At 45.8% G+C, this 15,590-nt stretch overlaps 1 protein-coding gene across 1 annotated transcript in view; it reads left to right on the forward strand.

Annotated features, from left to right (window-relative positions):
- Window positions 1-307: 307 nt before the first annotated feature.
- Window positions 308-15,590, forward strand: part of LOC144506090 (uncharacterized) — a 76,256-nt gene continuing 60,973 nt past the window's right edge. Inside the window, exons 1-6 of the mRNA XM_078231906.1 lie at window positions 308-312; window positions 2,869-3,059; window positions 3,760-3,824; window positions 5,022-5,129; window positions 9,053-9,110; window positions 11,611-12,448. Coding sequence (XP_078088032.1) covers window positions 308-312; window positions 2,869-3,059; window positions 3,760-3,824; window positions 5,022-5,129; window positions 9,053-9,110; window positions 11,611-12,448 — 1,265 coding nt within the window. The remainder of the gene's footprint in view (window positions 313-2,868; window positions 3,060-3,759; window positions 3,825-5,021; window positions 5,130-9,052; window positions 9,111-11,610; window positions 12,449-15,590) is intronic.

Raw genomic sequence — 15,590 nt, forward strand, 5'->3', positions numbered from 1 at the left:
TCCACTCAATTCTTCCAAGTAAAAGGTGTTCTCTGGGTACCTGCTATATCAGCCTTTGTGTGGAACATCCTTCCTTCCCACTGCTAAACATCAACCTCATTCCTTTATCATGCCCGTTGATGACTGGGTCACTGCTGTTTCCTGCTTTCGTCCAGAAATGGAAAATTTAATCAACTTTGCTTTAAATTTCCAACCTTCTCTTGCCTTCAGCTGGTTCATCTCAGACCCCCTCCCTTGACTTCTCTGGGCCCGATTTTACCATCAGGTTGCGCCCGTTTTCGGGCGCGAAAACTTGGTAGAGTCGGGCATGAGGTGAGTTGTGCGATCTGCACCTGCCTCCGCTCCGGTTCCCCCTTTACCGAGGCCCGAAAATGACCACAATCGGGACCGTGCCCGAAACGGGCCATTTAAATGTATTTGCATGCATTTTAATTGACTTAATGGGTTGCACACCCAACCCTACCGGCACTTCCCCCTTTAGCACTGCGTTCGCCCATCCAGAATCGGCGCAAAACAGACATGATCCACAAGATTCGGGTGCTCAGGTTAGTGAGGAGGTAAGTGCCGAGCGTCTGACGGCTCTCTGCTTGAGATCAGTGAGGGGGAAAGGGGGGTCCGCTGCCACTCTGCTTGAGGTCAGTGAGGGGGAAGGGGGGTCCGCTGCCACTCTGCTTGAGATCAGTGAGGGGGAAGGGGGGTCCGCTGCCACTCTGCTTGAGATCAGTGAGGGGGAAGGGGGGTCCGCTGCCACTCTGCTTGAGATCAGTGAGGGGGAAGGGGGGTCCGCTGCCACTCTGCCGAATCGTTCGGGAGAAAGGAGGAGGGGCACGTGATCGGTCTGGGTGGCGGAGGGGTGGGGGGATAAGGGGTTCAGTAATATTGTGGGGGTGAGGCAATGCCTGTGGGGGCCAGGGGAGACATCATCCAGCGTGGGAGCGGTGTGGCAGGAGAGCCGCAATCTATCATTTTTTTTTCTGCGCAGTTGGAGGTGCCGATCGGAGCTGCAGGGTTTCGGACACATTAAGCCCCACCCACAGGCTTGTGCAGCGTGATTTGGAATTGCTGATAGTTTTTCAGGCAGAGTGAGTATGGGGGCGCCTGAGAACGGGTCATAAAGTTGGATCTGAAACACTCCCAGTTTCAAGTCCGCCCAGCACTCAGAATCAAAATGGTAAAATAAGGTCCATGGTCTCCATTTCTGCTGTTAAAGCATCAACCAATTTTCACAGTAAACCCCGTGACTCCCACAAGCTACCACTGGGCCTGCAGAATTCTCTACCATGGAAAGCAGTTGAGGCCAAAACATTGTGGCCGGAATTACACCGTCCCACCAGGAATCGGAACGGGTGAGGGGCGGACAATGGAAAAGTCCGTTGACCTCGGGTGGGGATTTTACGGTTTTGGGATGAGCGAGGCTTTTAAAACCCCGCCCTGTGTGTTTTCAGGAAGGAGTGAGATACAACTCTTGGCGTGAAAGGGATAAAGTGATATGGGGGGAAAGCGGGATCAGGTTATTCAGTTGGACGAACAGCCAGGCACATATTGAATGGTGGAGCCTGTTCCAAGGGCTGAATAGCCTTCTCCTGCTCTTATTTTCTATGCTTCTACATGCCAACCTGCTACTACCCAGAGTTGCTACCAGGAACCCAGCCCACTATTGACAGCAATTCAGGAAATTTAGTTGGGATCAAGATAGGGCTGGGCCATCTGGAATAGCTGAGGTTCAGTGATAAAATTCAACCACAAATCTTTTGTTGTCTGTTAGAGGAATAAGATGTCTCGAACCTCGCTGCTCCACCATGGAATATATAGGTTTTTGAACAGTCTTCGTCCAAACGCTCACATATCATGCGACCTTTCTCAGATAGATGCACTGGGGAAGCAGACATGCTTCAAACCATGCCATTTAGGCCACCAGGAAATGCGTGAGAGAAAGCTGAGGAAATGAATCCATTAGATTTCTCAACTTTTTGCAAGTGGGAAAGAGGCAGCCCGAACTCAGCACTCTCCCCTGATTACCCAGCAAAGAGGAGATAACATTCATGGTGAAACTTACAGCAAAGTTTGCCAATTTTTGTAAGGCCACACTTGGAAAACTGTGTACAGTTCTGGTCACTCTATTATAGAAAGGATATTATTCAACTAGAAAGAGTGCAGAAAAGATTTATTAGGATGCTACCAGGACTTGATGGTTTGAGTTATAAGGAGAGGCTGGATAGACTGGGACCTTTTTTCTCTGGAGTGTGGAAGGCTGAGGGGTGATCTTATAGAGGTCTATAAAATAATGAGGGGCATAGATCAGCGAGATAGTCAATATCTTTACCAAAAGGTAGGGAGTCTAAATCTAGAGGGCATAGGTTTAAGGTGAGAGAGGAGAGATACAAAAGTGTCCAGAGGGGCAATTTTTTCACACAGAGGGTGGTGAGTGTCTGGAACAAGTTGCCAGAGGTAGTAGTAGAGGCGGGTACAATTTTTTCTTTTAAAAAGCATTTAGACAGTTACATGGGTAAGATGGGAATAGAGGGATATGGGCCAAATGCGGGTAATTGGTGGTTTAAAAAAAAAGGGCGGCATGGACAAGTTGGGCCGAAGGGCCTGTTTCCATTCTGTAAACTTCTATGACTCTATGCTCTATGTGATGTGGCAAAACGGCCACAACAAACGATAAAGCTAAATAATATGGGTTAAATTAATCAAAAATTTACAAGATATCTACTTTTACATTCATAGCAGATCTGGCCGGTTCAAATGGCAGTCCCACAACAGCAGTGATATCAAGGACGACTATGGCAGCAACAAACATAACAAAAACATCAGTAGCTAGCTCAGCAGTAGTTACTAATAATACAACCACACCAGAAACTGCAGCAGGAGAAATGATATCCTCAAACAGTACACCGGAAAGTACACACATCACAACACCAGAAACAACAACATCAACTACCGAAGCAGAAACTATGATGCTAACAACCAAACCGCAAAATTCAACACAACCTATCATATCAGGAGCAACAGCCGTAACCACCAAGACAGGAAGTACAAGTGTAAAAACTACAACAGTAACAAAATCAATACCCAACACACCAGAATCTACAACTATAATTACCACAGAAACAGCATCAGCAACAAGCACATTAGGAATTACAACACAGAACACCACTCCAGAAACTACAATCAAAATTAATTCAACCGAGAGGACAACTGCAGAGACCATGTTGGAAAAGTCAACCCTTACCACCAAATCAGAAATTACACAAGAAGTCACTACTGTAGGAGAAACAACACAAACTACCACACAAGACACTACACCCAAAGGGACTACAACAAAAAATACAACACTAACCTCCGCACCACAAACGACAACACTAAAGTACGCACCAGAATCTACAACACTAACCTCCGCACCAGAATCTACAACACTAACCTCCACACCAGAATCTACAACACTAACCTCCGCACCAGAATCTACAACACTAACCTCCGCACCAGAATCTACAACACTAACATCCACACCAGAATCTACAACACTAACCTCCACACCAGAATCTACAACACTAACCTCCGCACCAGAATCTACAACACTAACCTCCACACCAGAATCTACAACACTAACCTCCGCACCAGAATCTACAACACTAACCTCCGCACCAGAATCTACAACACTAACATCCACACCAGAATCTACAACACTAACCTCCGCACCAGAATCTACAACACGAACCTCCGCACCAGAAACGACAACACTAACCTCCACACCAGAATCTACAACACTAACCTCCGCACCAGAAACTACAACACTAACCTCCGCACCAGAATCTACAACACTAACCTCCGCACCAGAAACTACAACACTAACCTCCACAACAGAATCTACAACACTAACCTCCGCACCAGAAACTACAAAACTAACCTCCACACCAGAAACTACAACACTAACCTCCACACCAGAATCTACAACACTAACCTCCACCCCAGAATCTACAGCACTAACCTCCGCACCAGAATCTACAACACTAACCTCCGCACCAGAATCTACAACACTAACCTCCACACCAGAATCTACAGCACCAACCTCCGCACCAGAATCTACAACACTAACCTCCACACCAGAATCTACAACACTAACCGCCGCACCAGAAACTACAACACTAACCTCCACACCAGAATCTACAACACTAACCTCCACCCCAGAATCTACAGCACTAACCTCCGCACCAGAATCTACAACACTAACCACCACACCAGAATCTACAGCACCAACCTCCGCACCAGAATCTACAACACTAACCTCCACACCAGAATCTACAACACTAATATCCACACCAGAATCTACAACACTAACCTCCACACCAGAATCTACAACACTAACATCCACACCAGAATCTACAACACTAACATCCACACCAGAATCTACAACACTAACATCCACACCAGAATCTACAACACTAACATCCACACCAGAAACTACAACACTAACTTCTGCACCAGAATCCACAACACTAACGTCCACACCAGAATCTACAACACTAATATCCACACCAGAATCTACAACACTAACCTCCACACCAGAATCTACAACACTAACATCCACACCAGAATCTACAACACTAACATCCACACCAGAATCTACAACACTAACATCCACACCAGAATCTACAACACTAACATCCACACCAGAAACTACAACACTAACTTCTGCACCAGAATCCACAACACGAACCTCCGCACCAGAATCTACAACACTAACCTCCACACCAGAATCTAAAACACTAACATCCACACCAGAAACTACAACACTAACATCCACACCAGAATCTACAACACTAACCTCCACACCAGAATCTACAACACTAACCTCCACACCAGAATCTACAACACTAACCTCCACACCAGAATCTACAACACTAACCTCCACACCAGAATCTACAACACTAACCTCCACACCTGAATCTACAACACTAACCTCCACACCAGAATCTACAACACTAACCGCCGCACCAGAATCTACAACACGAACTTCCGCACCAGAATCTACAACACTAACATCCACACCAGAATCTACAACACAAACCTCCACACCAGAATCGACAACACTAACCTCCACACCAGAATCTACAACACTAACCTCCGCACCAGAATCTACAACACTAACCTCCACACCAGAATCTACAACACTAACCTCCACACCAGAATCTACAACACGAACCTCCACACCAGAATCTACAACACTAACCTCCACCCCAGAATCGACAACACTAACCTCCACCCCAGAATCGACAACACTAACCTCCACACCAGAATCTACAACACTAACCTCAACCGCAGAATCTACAACACGAACCTCCACACCAGAATCTACAACACTAACCTCCACACCAGAATCGACAACACTAACCTCCACACCAGAATCTACAACACTAACCTCCACACCAGAATCTACAACACTAACCTCCACACCAGAATCTACAACACGAACCTCCGCACCAGAATCTACAACACTAACATCCACACCAGAATCTACAACACTAACCTCCACACCAGAAGCTACAACACTAACCTCCACACCAGAATCTACAACACTAACCTCCGCACCAGAAACTACAACACTAACCTCCGCACCAGAATCTACAACACTAACCTCCGCCCCAGAATCTACAACACTAACCTCCGCACCAGAATCTACAACAGTAAACTCCGCACCAGAATCTACAACACAAACCTCCACACGAGAATCTACAACACCTACATCCACACCAGAAACTACAACACTAACCTCTGCACCAGAATCGACAACAGTAACCTCCGCACCAGAATCTACAACACGAACCTCCACACCAGAATCTACAACACTAACCACCGCACCAGAATCTACAACACAAACCTCCACACCAGAATCTACAACACTAATATCCACACCAGAAACTACAACACTAACATCCACACCAGAATCTACAACACTAACCTCCACACCAGAATCTACAACACTAACCGCCGCACCAGAAACTACAACACTAACCTCCGCACCAGAATCTACAACACTAACCTCCACACCAGAATCTACAACACTAACCTCCACCCCAGAATCTACAGCACTAACCTCCGCACCAGAATCTACAACACTAACCACCACACCAGAATCGACAGCACCAACCTCCGCACCAGAATCTACAACACTAACCTCCACACCAGAATCTACAACAATAACCTCCACAACAGAATCTACAACACTAACATCCACACCAGAATCTACAACACTAACCTCCACACCAGAATCTACAACACTAACCTCCACACCAGAATCTACAACACTAATATCCACACCAGAATCTACAACACTAACATCCACACCAGAAACTACAACACTAACTTCTGCACCAGAATCCACAACACTAACCTCCACACCAGAATCTACAACACTAACCTCCACCCCAGAATCGACAACACTAACCTCCACACCAGAATCTACAACACAAACCTCCGCACCAGAATCGACAACACGAACCACCGCACCAGAATCTCCAACACTAACCACCACACCACAACATACAACACTAACGTACGCAACAGAATCTACACGAATCTCCGCACCAGAATCTACAGCACTAACCTCTGCATCAGAATCTACAACACTAACCTCCGCTCCTGAATCTACAACACTAACCTCCGCACCAGAATCTACAACACTAACCTCCGCCCCAGAATCTACAACAGTAACCTCCGCACCAGAATCTACAACACAAACCTCCACACGAGAATCTACAACACCTACATCCACACCAGAAACTACAACACTAACCTCTGCACCAGAATCGAGAACAGTAACCTCCGCACCAGAAACTACAACATTAACTTCTACACCAGAATCTACAACACTAACCTCCGCACCAGAATCTACAACACGAACCTCCACACCAGAATCTACAACACTAACCACCGCACCAGAATCTACAACACAAACCTCCACACCAGAATCTACAACACTAATATCCACACTAGAAACTACAACACTAACCTCCACACCAGAATCTACAACACTAACCTCCACACCAGAATCTACAACACTAACCGCCGCACCAGAAACTACAACACTAACCTCCGCACCAGAATCTACAACACTAACCTCCACACCAGAATCTACAACACTAACCACCACCCCAGAATCTACAACACTAACCTCCACACCAGAATCTAAAACACTAACATCCACACCAGAAACTACAACACTAACCTCCACACCAGAATCTACAACACTAACCTCCACACCAGAATCTACAACACTAACATCCACACCAGAAACTACAACACTAACCTCCACACCAGAATCTACAACACTAACCTCCACACCAGAATCTAAAAGACTAACATCCACACCAGAATCTAAAACACTAACATCCACACCAGAATCTACAACACTAACCTCCACACCAGAATCTAAAACACTAACATCCACACCAGAAACTACAACACTAACCTCCACACCAGAATCTACAACACTAACCGCCGCACCAGAATCTACAACACGAACTTCCGCACCAGAAACTACAACACTAACCTCCACACCAGAATCTACAACACGAACTTCCGCACCAGAATCTACAACACTAACATCCACACCAGAATCTACAACACTAACCGCCGCACCAGAATCTACAACACTAACCTCCGCACCAGAATCTACAACACTAACCTCCACACCAGAATCTACAACACTAACCTCCGCACCAGAAACTACAACACTAACCTCCACACCAGAATCTACAACACTAACCTCCACACCAGAATCTAAAACACTAACATCCACACCAGAATCAAAAACACTAACATCCGCACCAGAAACTACAACACTAACCTCCACACCAGAATCTACAACACTAACCTCCGCACCAGAAACTACAACACTAACCTCCACACCAGAATCTACAACACTAACCTCCACACCAGAATCTAAAACACTAACATCCACACCAGAAACTACAACACTAACCTCCACACCAGAATCTACAACACTAACCGCCGCACCAGAATCTACAACACTAACATCCGCACCAGAATCTACAACACTAACCGCCGCACCAGAATCTACAACACTAACATCCGCACCAGAATCTACAACACTAACCTCGACACCAGAATCTAAAACACTAACATCCACACCAGAAACTACAACACTAACATCCACACCAGAAACTACAAAACTAACCTCCACACCAGAATCTACAACACTAACCGCCGCACCAGAATCTACAACACGAACTTCCGCACCAGAATCTACAACACTAACCTCCGCACCAGAATCTACAACACGAACTTCCGCACCAGAAACTACAACACTAATATCCACACCAGAATCTACAACACTAACCTCCACACCAGAATCTACAACACTAACCGCCGCACCAGAATCTACAACACTAACCTCCACACCAGAATCTACAACACTAACCTCCACACCAGAATCTACAACACTAACCTCCACACCAGAATCTACAACACTAACCGCCGCACCAGAATCTACAACACGAACGTCCGCACCAGAATCTACAACACTAACCTCCACACCAGAAACTACAACACTAACCTCCACACCAGAATCTAAAACACTAACATCCACACCAGAAACTACAACACTAACCTCCACACCAGAAACTACAACACTAACCTCCACACCAGAATCTACAACACAAACCTCCGCACCAGAATCGACAACACGAACCACCGCACCAGAATCTCCAACACTAACCACCACACCACAACATACAACACTAACGTACGCAACAGAATCTACACGAATCTCCGCACCAGAATCTACAGCACTAACCTCTGCATCAGAATCTACAACACTAACCTCCGCTCCTGAATCTACAACACTAACCTCCGCTCCTGAATCTACAACACTAACCTCCGCACCAGAATCTACAACACTCACCTCCGCACCAGAATCTACAACAGTAACCTCCGCACCAGAATCTACAACACAAACCTCCACACGAGAATCTACAACACCTACATCCACACCAGAAACTACAACACTAACCTCTGCACCAGAATCGAGAACAGTAACCTCCGCACCAGAAACTACAACACTAACCTCTGCACCAGAATCGAGAACAGTAACCTCCGCACCAGAAACTACAACACTAACCTCCACACCAGAATCTACAACACTAACCACCGCACCAGAATCTACAACACTAACCACCGCACCAGAATCTACAACACAAACCTCCACACCAGAATCTACAACACTAACCACCGCACCAGAATCTACAACACTAACCACCGCACCAGAATCTACAACACTAACCACCGCACCAGAATCTACAACACAAACCTCCACACCAGAAACTACAACACTAACCTCCACACCAGAATCTACAACACTAACCTCCACACCAGAATCTACAACACTAACCTCCACACCAGAAACTACAACACTAACCTCCACACCAGAATCTACAACACTAACCTCCACACCAGAATCTACAACACTAACCTCCACACCAGAATCTACAACACTAACCTCCACACCAGAATCTACAACACAAACCTCCGCACCAGAATCTACAACACTAATATCCACACCAGAAACTACAACACTAACCTCCACACCAGAATCTACAACACTAACCGCCGCACCAGAAACTACAACACTAACCTCCACAGCAGAAACTACAACACTAACCTCCACACCAGAATCTACAACACTAACATCCACACCAGAATCTACAACACGAACTTCCGCACCAGAATCTACAACACTAACCTCCACACCAGAATCTACAACACTAACCTCCACACCAGAATCTACAACACTAACCTCCACACCAGAAACTACAACACTAACCTCCACCGCAGAATCTACAACACTAACCTCCACACCAGAAACTACAACACTAAACTCCACCGCAGAATCTACAACACTAACCTCCACACCAGAAACTACAACACTAACCTCCACACCAGAATCTACAACACTAACCTCCGCACCAGAATCTACAACACTAACCTCCACACCAGAATCTACAACACTAACCTCCACACCAGAAACTACAACATTAACATCCACACCAGAATCTACAACACTAACTTCTGCACCAGAATCCACAACACTAACCTCCACACCAGAATCTACAACACTAACTTCTGCACCAGAATCCACAACACTAACCTCCGCACCAGAATCTACAACACTAACCTCCGCACCAGAATCTACAACACTAACCTCCACACCAGAATCTAAAACACTAACATCCACACCAGAAACTACAACACTAACATCCACACCAGAATCTACAACACTAACCTCCACACCAGAATCTAAAACACTAACATCCACACCAGAAACTACAACACTAACATCCACACCAGAATCTACAACACTAACCTCCACACCAGAATCTAAAACACTAACATCCACACCAGAAACTACAACACTAACATCCACACCAGAATCTACAACACTAACCTCCACACCAGAATCTAAAACACTAACATCCACACCAGAATCTACAACACTAACATCCACACCAGAATCTACAACACTAACTTCTGCACCAGAATCCACAACACTAACCTCCACACCAGAATCTACAACACTAACTTCTGCACCAGAATCCACAACACTAACCTCCGCACCAGAATCTACAACACTAACCTCCGCACCAGAATCTACAACACTAACCTCCACACCAGAATCTAAAACACTAACATCCACACCAGAAACTACAACACTAACATCCACACCAGAATCTACAACACTAACATCCACACCAGAAACTACAACACTAACCTCCACACCAGAATCTACAACACGAACTACCACACCACAACATACAACACTAACGTCCGCACCAGATTCTACAACACTAAACACCACACCAGAATCAACAATACGAACCTCTGCACCAGAATCTACAACACAAACCTCCGCACCAGAATCTACAACACGAACCTCGGCACCAGAATCTACAACACTAACCTCCGCACCAGAATCTAGAACGCTAACCTCTGCATCAGAATCTACAACACGAACCTCCGCACCAGAATCTACAACACTAACCTCCGCACCAGAATCTACAACACGAACCTCCGCACCAGAAACTACAACACTAACATTCACACCAGAATCTACAACACTAACCTCCGCACCAGAATCTACAACACTAACCTCCGCACCAGAATCTACAACACTAACCTCCACACCAGAATCTACAACACTAACATCCACACCAGAATCTACAACACTAACATCCACACCAGATTCTACAACACTAAACACCACAACAGAATCTACAACACTAACCTCCACACCAGAATCAACAAAACTAACCTCCACCCCAGAATCTACAACACTAACCTCCGCACCAGAATCTACAACACGAACCTCCGCCCCAGAATCTACAACACTAACGTCCGCACCAGAATCTACAACACTAACCCCCGCCCCTGAATCTACTACACTAACCTCCACACCAGAATCTGCAACACTAACCTCCGCACCAGAAACTACAACACTAACCTCCACACCAGAATCTACAACACTAACCTCCACACCAGAATCTAAAACACTAACATCCACACCAGAATCTAAAACACTAACATCCGCACCAGAAACTACAACACTAACCTCCACACCAGAATCTACAACACTAACCTCCGCACCAGAAACTACAACACTAACCTCCACACCAGAATCTACAACACTAACCTCCACACCAGAATCTAAAACACTAACATCCACACCAGAAACTACAACACTAACCTCCACACCAGAATCTACAACACTAACCGCCGCACCAGAATCTACAACACTAACATCCGCACCAGAATCTACAACACTAACCGCCGCACCAGAATCTACAACACTAACATCCGCACCAGAATCTACAACACTAACCTCGACACCAGAATCTAAAACACTAACATCCACACCAGAAACTACAACACTAACATCCACACCAGAAACTACAACACTAACCTCCACACCAGAATCTACAACACTAACCGCCGCACCAGAATCTACAACACGAACTTCCGCACCAGAATCTACAACACTAACCTCCGCACCAGAATCTACAACACGAACTTCCGCACCAGAAACTACAACACTAATATCCACACCAGAATCTACAACACTAACCTCCACACCAGAATCTACAACACTAACCGCCGCACCAGAATCTACAACACTAACCTCCACACCAGAATCTACAACACTAACCTCCACACCAGAATCTACAACACTAACCTCCACACCAGAATCTACAACACTAACCGCCGCACCAGAATCTACAACACGAACTTCCGCACCAGAATCTACAACACTAACCTCCACACCAGAAACTACAACACTAACCTCCACACCAGAATCTAAAACACTAACATCCACACCAGAAACTACAACACTAACCTCCACACCAGAAACTACAACACTAACCTCCACACCAGAATCTACAACACAAACCTCCGCACCAGAATCGACAACACGAACCACCGCACCAGAATCTCCAACACTAACCACCACACCACAACATACAACACTAACGTACGCAACAGAATCTACACGAATCTCCGCACCAGAATCTACAGCACTAACCTCTGCATCAGAATCTACAACACTAACCTCCGCTCCTGAATCTACAACACTAACCTCCGCTCCTGAATCTACAACACTAACCTCCGCACCAGAATCTACAACACTCACCTCCGCACCAGAATCTACAACAGTAACCTCCGCACCAGAATCTACAACACAAACCTCCACACGAGAATCTACAACACCTACATCCACACCAGAAACTACAACACTAACCTCTGCACCAGAATCGAGAACAGTAACCTCCGCACCAGAAACTACAACACTAACCTCTGCACCAGAATCGAGAACAGTAACCTCCGCACCAGAAACTACAACACTAACCTCCGCACCAGAATCTACAACACTAACCACCGCACCAGAATCTACAACACTAACCACCGCACCAGAATCTACAACACAAACCTCCACACCAGAATCTACAACACTAACCACCGCACCAGAATCTACAACACTAACCACCGCACCAGAATCTACAACACTAACCACCGCACCAGAATCTACAACACAAACCTCCACACCAGAAACTACAACACTAACCTCCACACCAGAATCTACAACACTAACCTCCACACCAGAATCTACAACACTAACCTCCACACCAGAAACTACAACACTAACCTCCACACCAGAATCTACAACACTAACCTCCACACCAGAATCTACAACACTAACCTCCACACCAGAATCTACAACACTAACCTCCACACCAGAATCTACAACACTAACCTCCACACCAGAATCTACAACACAAACCTCCGCACCAGAATCTACAACACTAATATCCACACCAGAAACTACAACACTAACCTCCACACCAGAATCTACAACACTAACCTCCACACCAGAATCTACAACACAAACCTCCGCACCAGAATCTACAACACTAATATCCACACCAGAATCTACAACACTAACCGCCGCACCAGAAACTACAACACTAACCTCCACAGCAGAAACTACAACACTAACCTCCACACCAGAATCTACAACACGAACCTCCGCACCAGAATCTACAACACTAACCTCCACACCAGAATCTACAACACTAACCTCCACACCAGAATCTACAACACTAACCTCCACACCAGAAACTACAACACTAACCTCCACCGCAGAATCTACAACACTAACCTCCACACCAGAAACTACAACACTAACCTCCACCGCAGAATCTACAACACTAACCTCCACACCAGAAACTACAACACTAACCTCCACACCAGAATCTACAACACTAACCTCCACACCAGAAACTACAACACTAACCTCCACACCAGAAACTACAACACTAACCTCCACCGCAGAATCTACAACACTAACCTCCGCACCAGAAACTACAACACTAACCTCCGCACCAGAATCTACAACACTAACCTCCACACCAGAATCTACAACACTAACCTCCACCCCAGAATCTACAACACTAACCTCCACACCAGAATCTACAACACTAACCTCCACACCAGAATCTACAACACGAACCTCCGCACCAGAATCTACAACACTAACTTCTGCACCAGAATCCACAACACTAACCTCCGCACCAGAATCTACAACACTAACATCCACACCAGAATCTACAACACTAACCTCCGCACCAGAATCTACAACACTAACCTCCGCACCAGAATCTACAACACTAACTTCTGCACCAGAATCCACAACACTAACCTCCACACCAGAATCTACAACACTAACTTCTGCACCAGAATCCACAACACTAACCTCCGCACCAGAATCTACAACACTAACCTCCGCACCAGAATCTACAACACTAACCTCCACACCAGAATCTAAAACACTAACATCCACACCAGAAACTACAACACTAACATCCACACCAGAATCTACAACACTAACCTCCACACCAGAATCTAAAACACTAACATCCACACCAGAAACTACAACACTAACATCCACACCAGAATCTACAACACTAACATCCACACCAGAAACTACAACACTAACCTCCACACCAGAATCTACAACACGAACTACCACACCACAACATACAACACTAACGTCCGCACCAGATTCTACAACACTAAACACCACACCAGAATCAACAATACGAACCTCTGCACCAGAATCTACAACACAAACCTCCGCACCAGAATCTACAACACGAACCTCGGCACCAGAATCTACAACACTAACCTCCGCACCAGAATCTAGAACGCTAACCTCTGCATCAGAATCTACAACACGAACCTCCGCACCAGAATCTACAACACTAACCTCCGCACCAGAATCTACAACACGAACCTCCGCACCAGAAACTACAACACTAACATTCACACCAGAATCTACAACACTAACCTCCGCACCAGAATCTACAACACTAACCTCCGCACCAGAATCTACAACACTAACCTCCACACCAGAATCTACAACACTAACATCCACACCAGAATCTACAACACTAACATCCACACCAGATTCTACAACACTAAACACCACAACAGAATCTACAACACTAACCTCCACACCAGAATCTACAAAACTAACCTCCACCCCAGAATCTACAACACTAACCTCCGCACCAGAATCTACAACACGAACCTCCGCCCCAGAATCTACAACACTAACGTCCGCACCAGAATCTACAACACTAACCTCCGCCCCTGAATCTACTACACTAACCTCCGCTCCTGAATCTACAACACTAACCTCCGCACCAGAATCTACAACACTAACCTCCGCACCAGAATCTACAACACTAACCTCCGCATCAGAATCTACAACACTAACCACCGCCCCAGAATCTACAACAGTAACCTCCGCCCCAGAATCTACAACACTAACCTCCGCACGAGAATCTACAACACTAACCTCCGCACCAGAAACTACAACATTAACTTCTAAACCAGAATCGACAACACTAACCTCCGCACCAGAATCTACAACACGAAACTCCACACCAGAAACTACAACACTAACCTCCACACCAGAATCTACAACACAAACCTCCGCACCTGAATCTACAACACTA

Source organism: Mustelus asterias, chromosome 17, assembly GCF_964213995.1.
Source record: "Mustelus asterias chromosome 17, sMusAst1.hap1.1, whole genome shotgun sequence".
In the NCBI taxonomy this organism is placed as follows: Eukaryota; Metazoa; Chordata; class Chondrichthyes; order Carcharhiniformes; family Triakidae; genus Mustelus; species Mustelus asterias.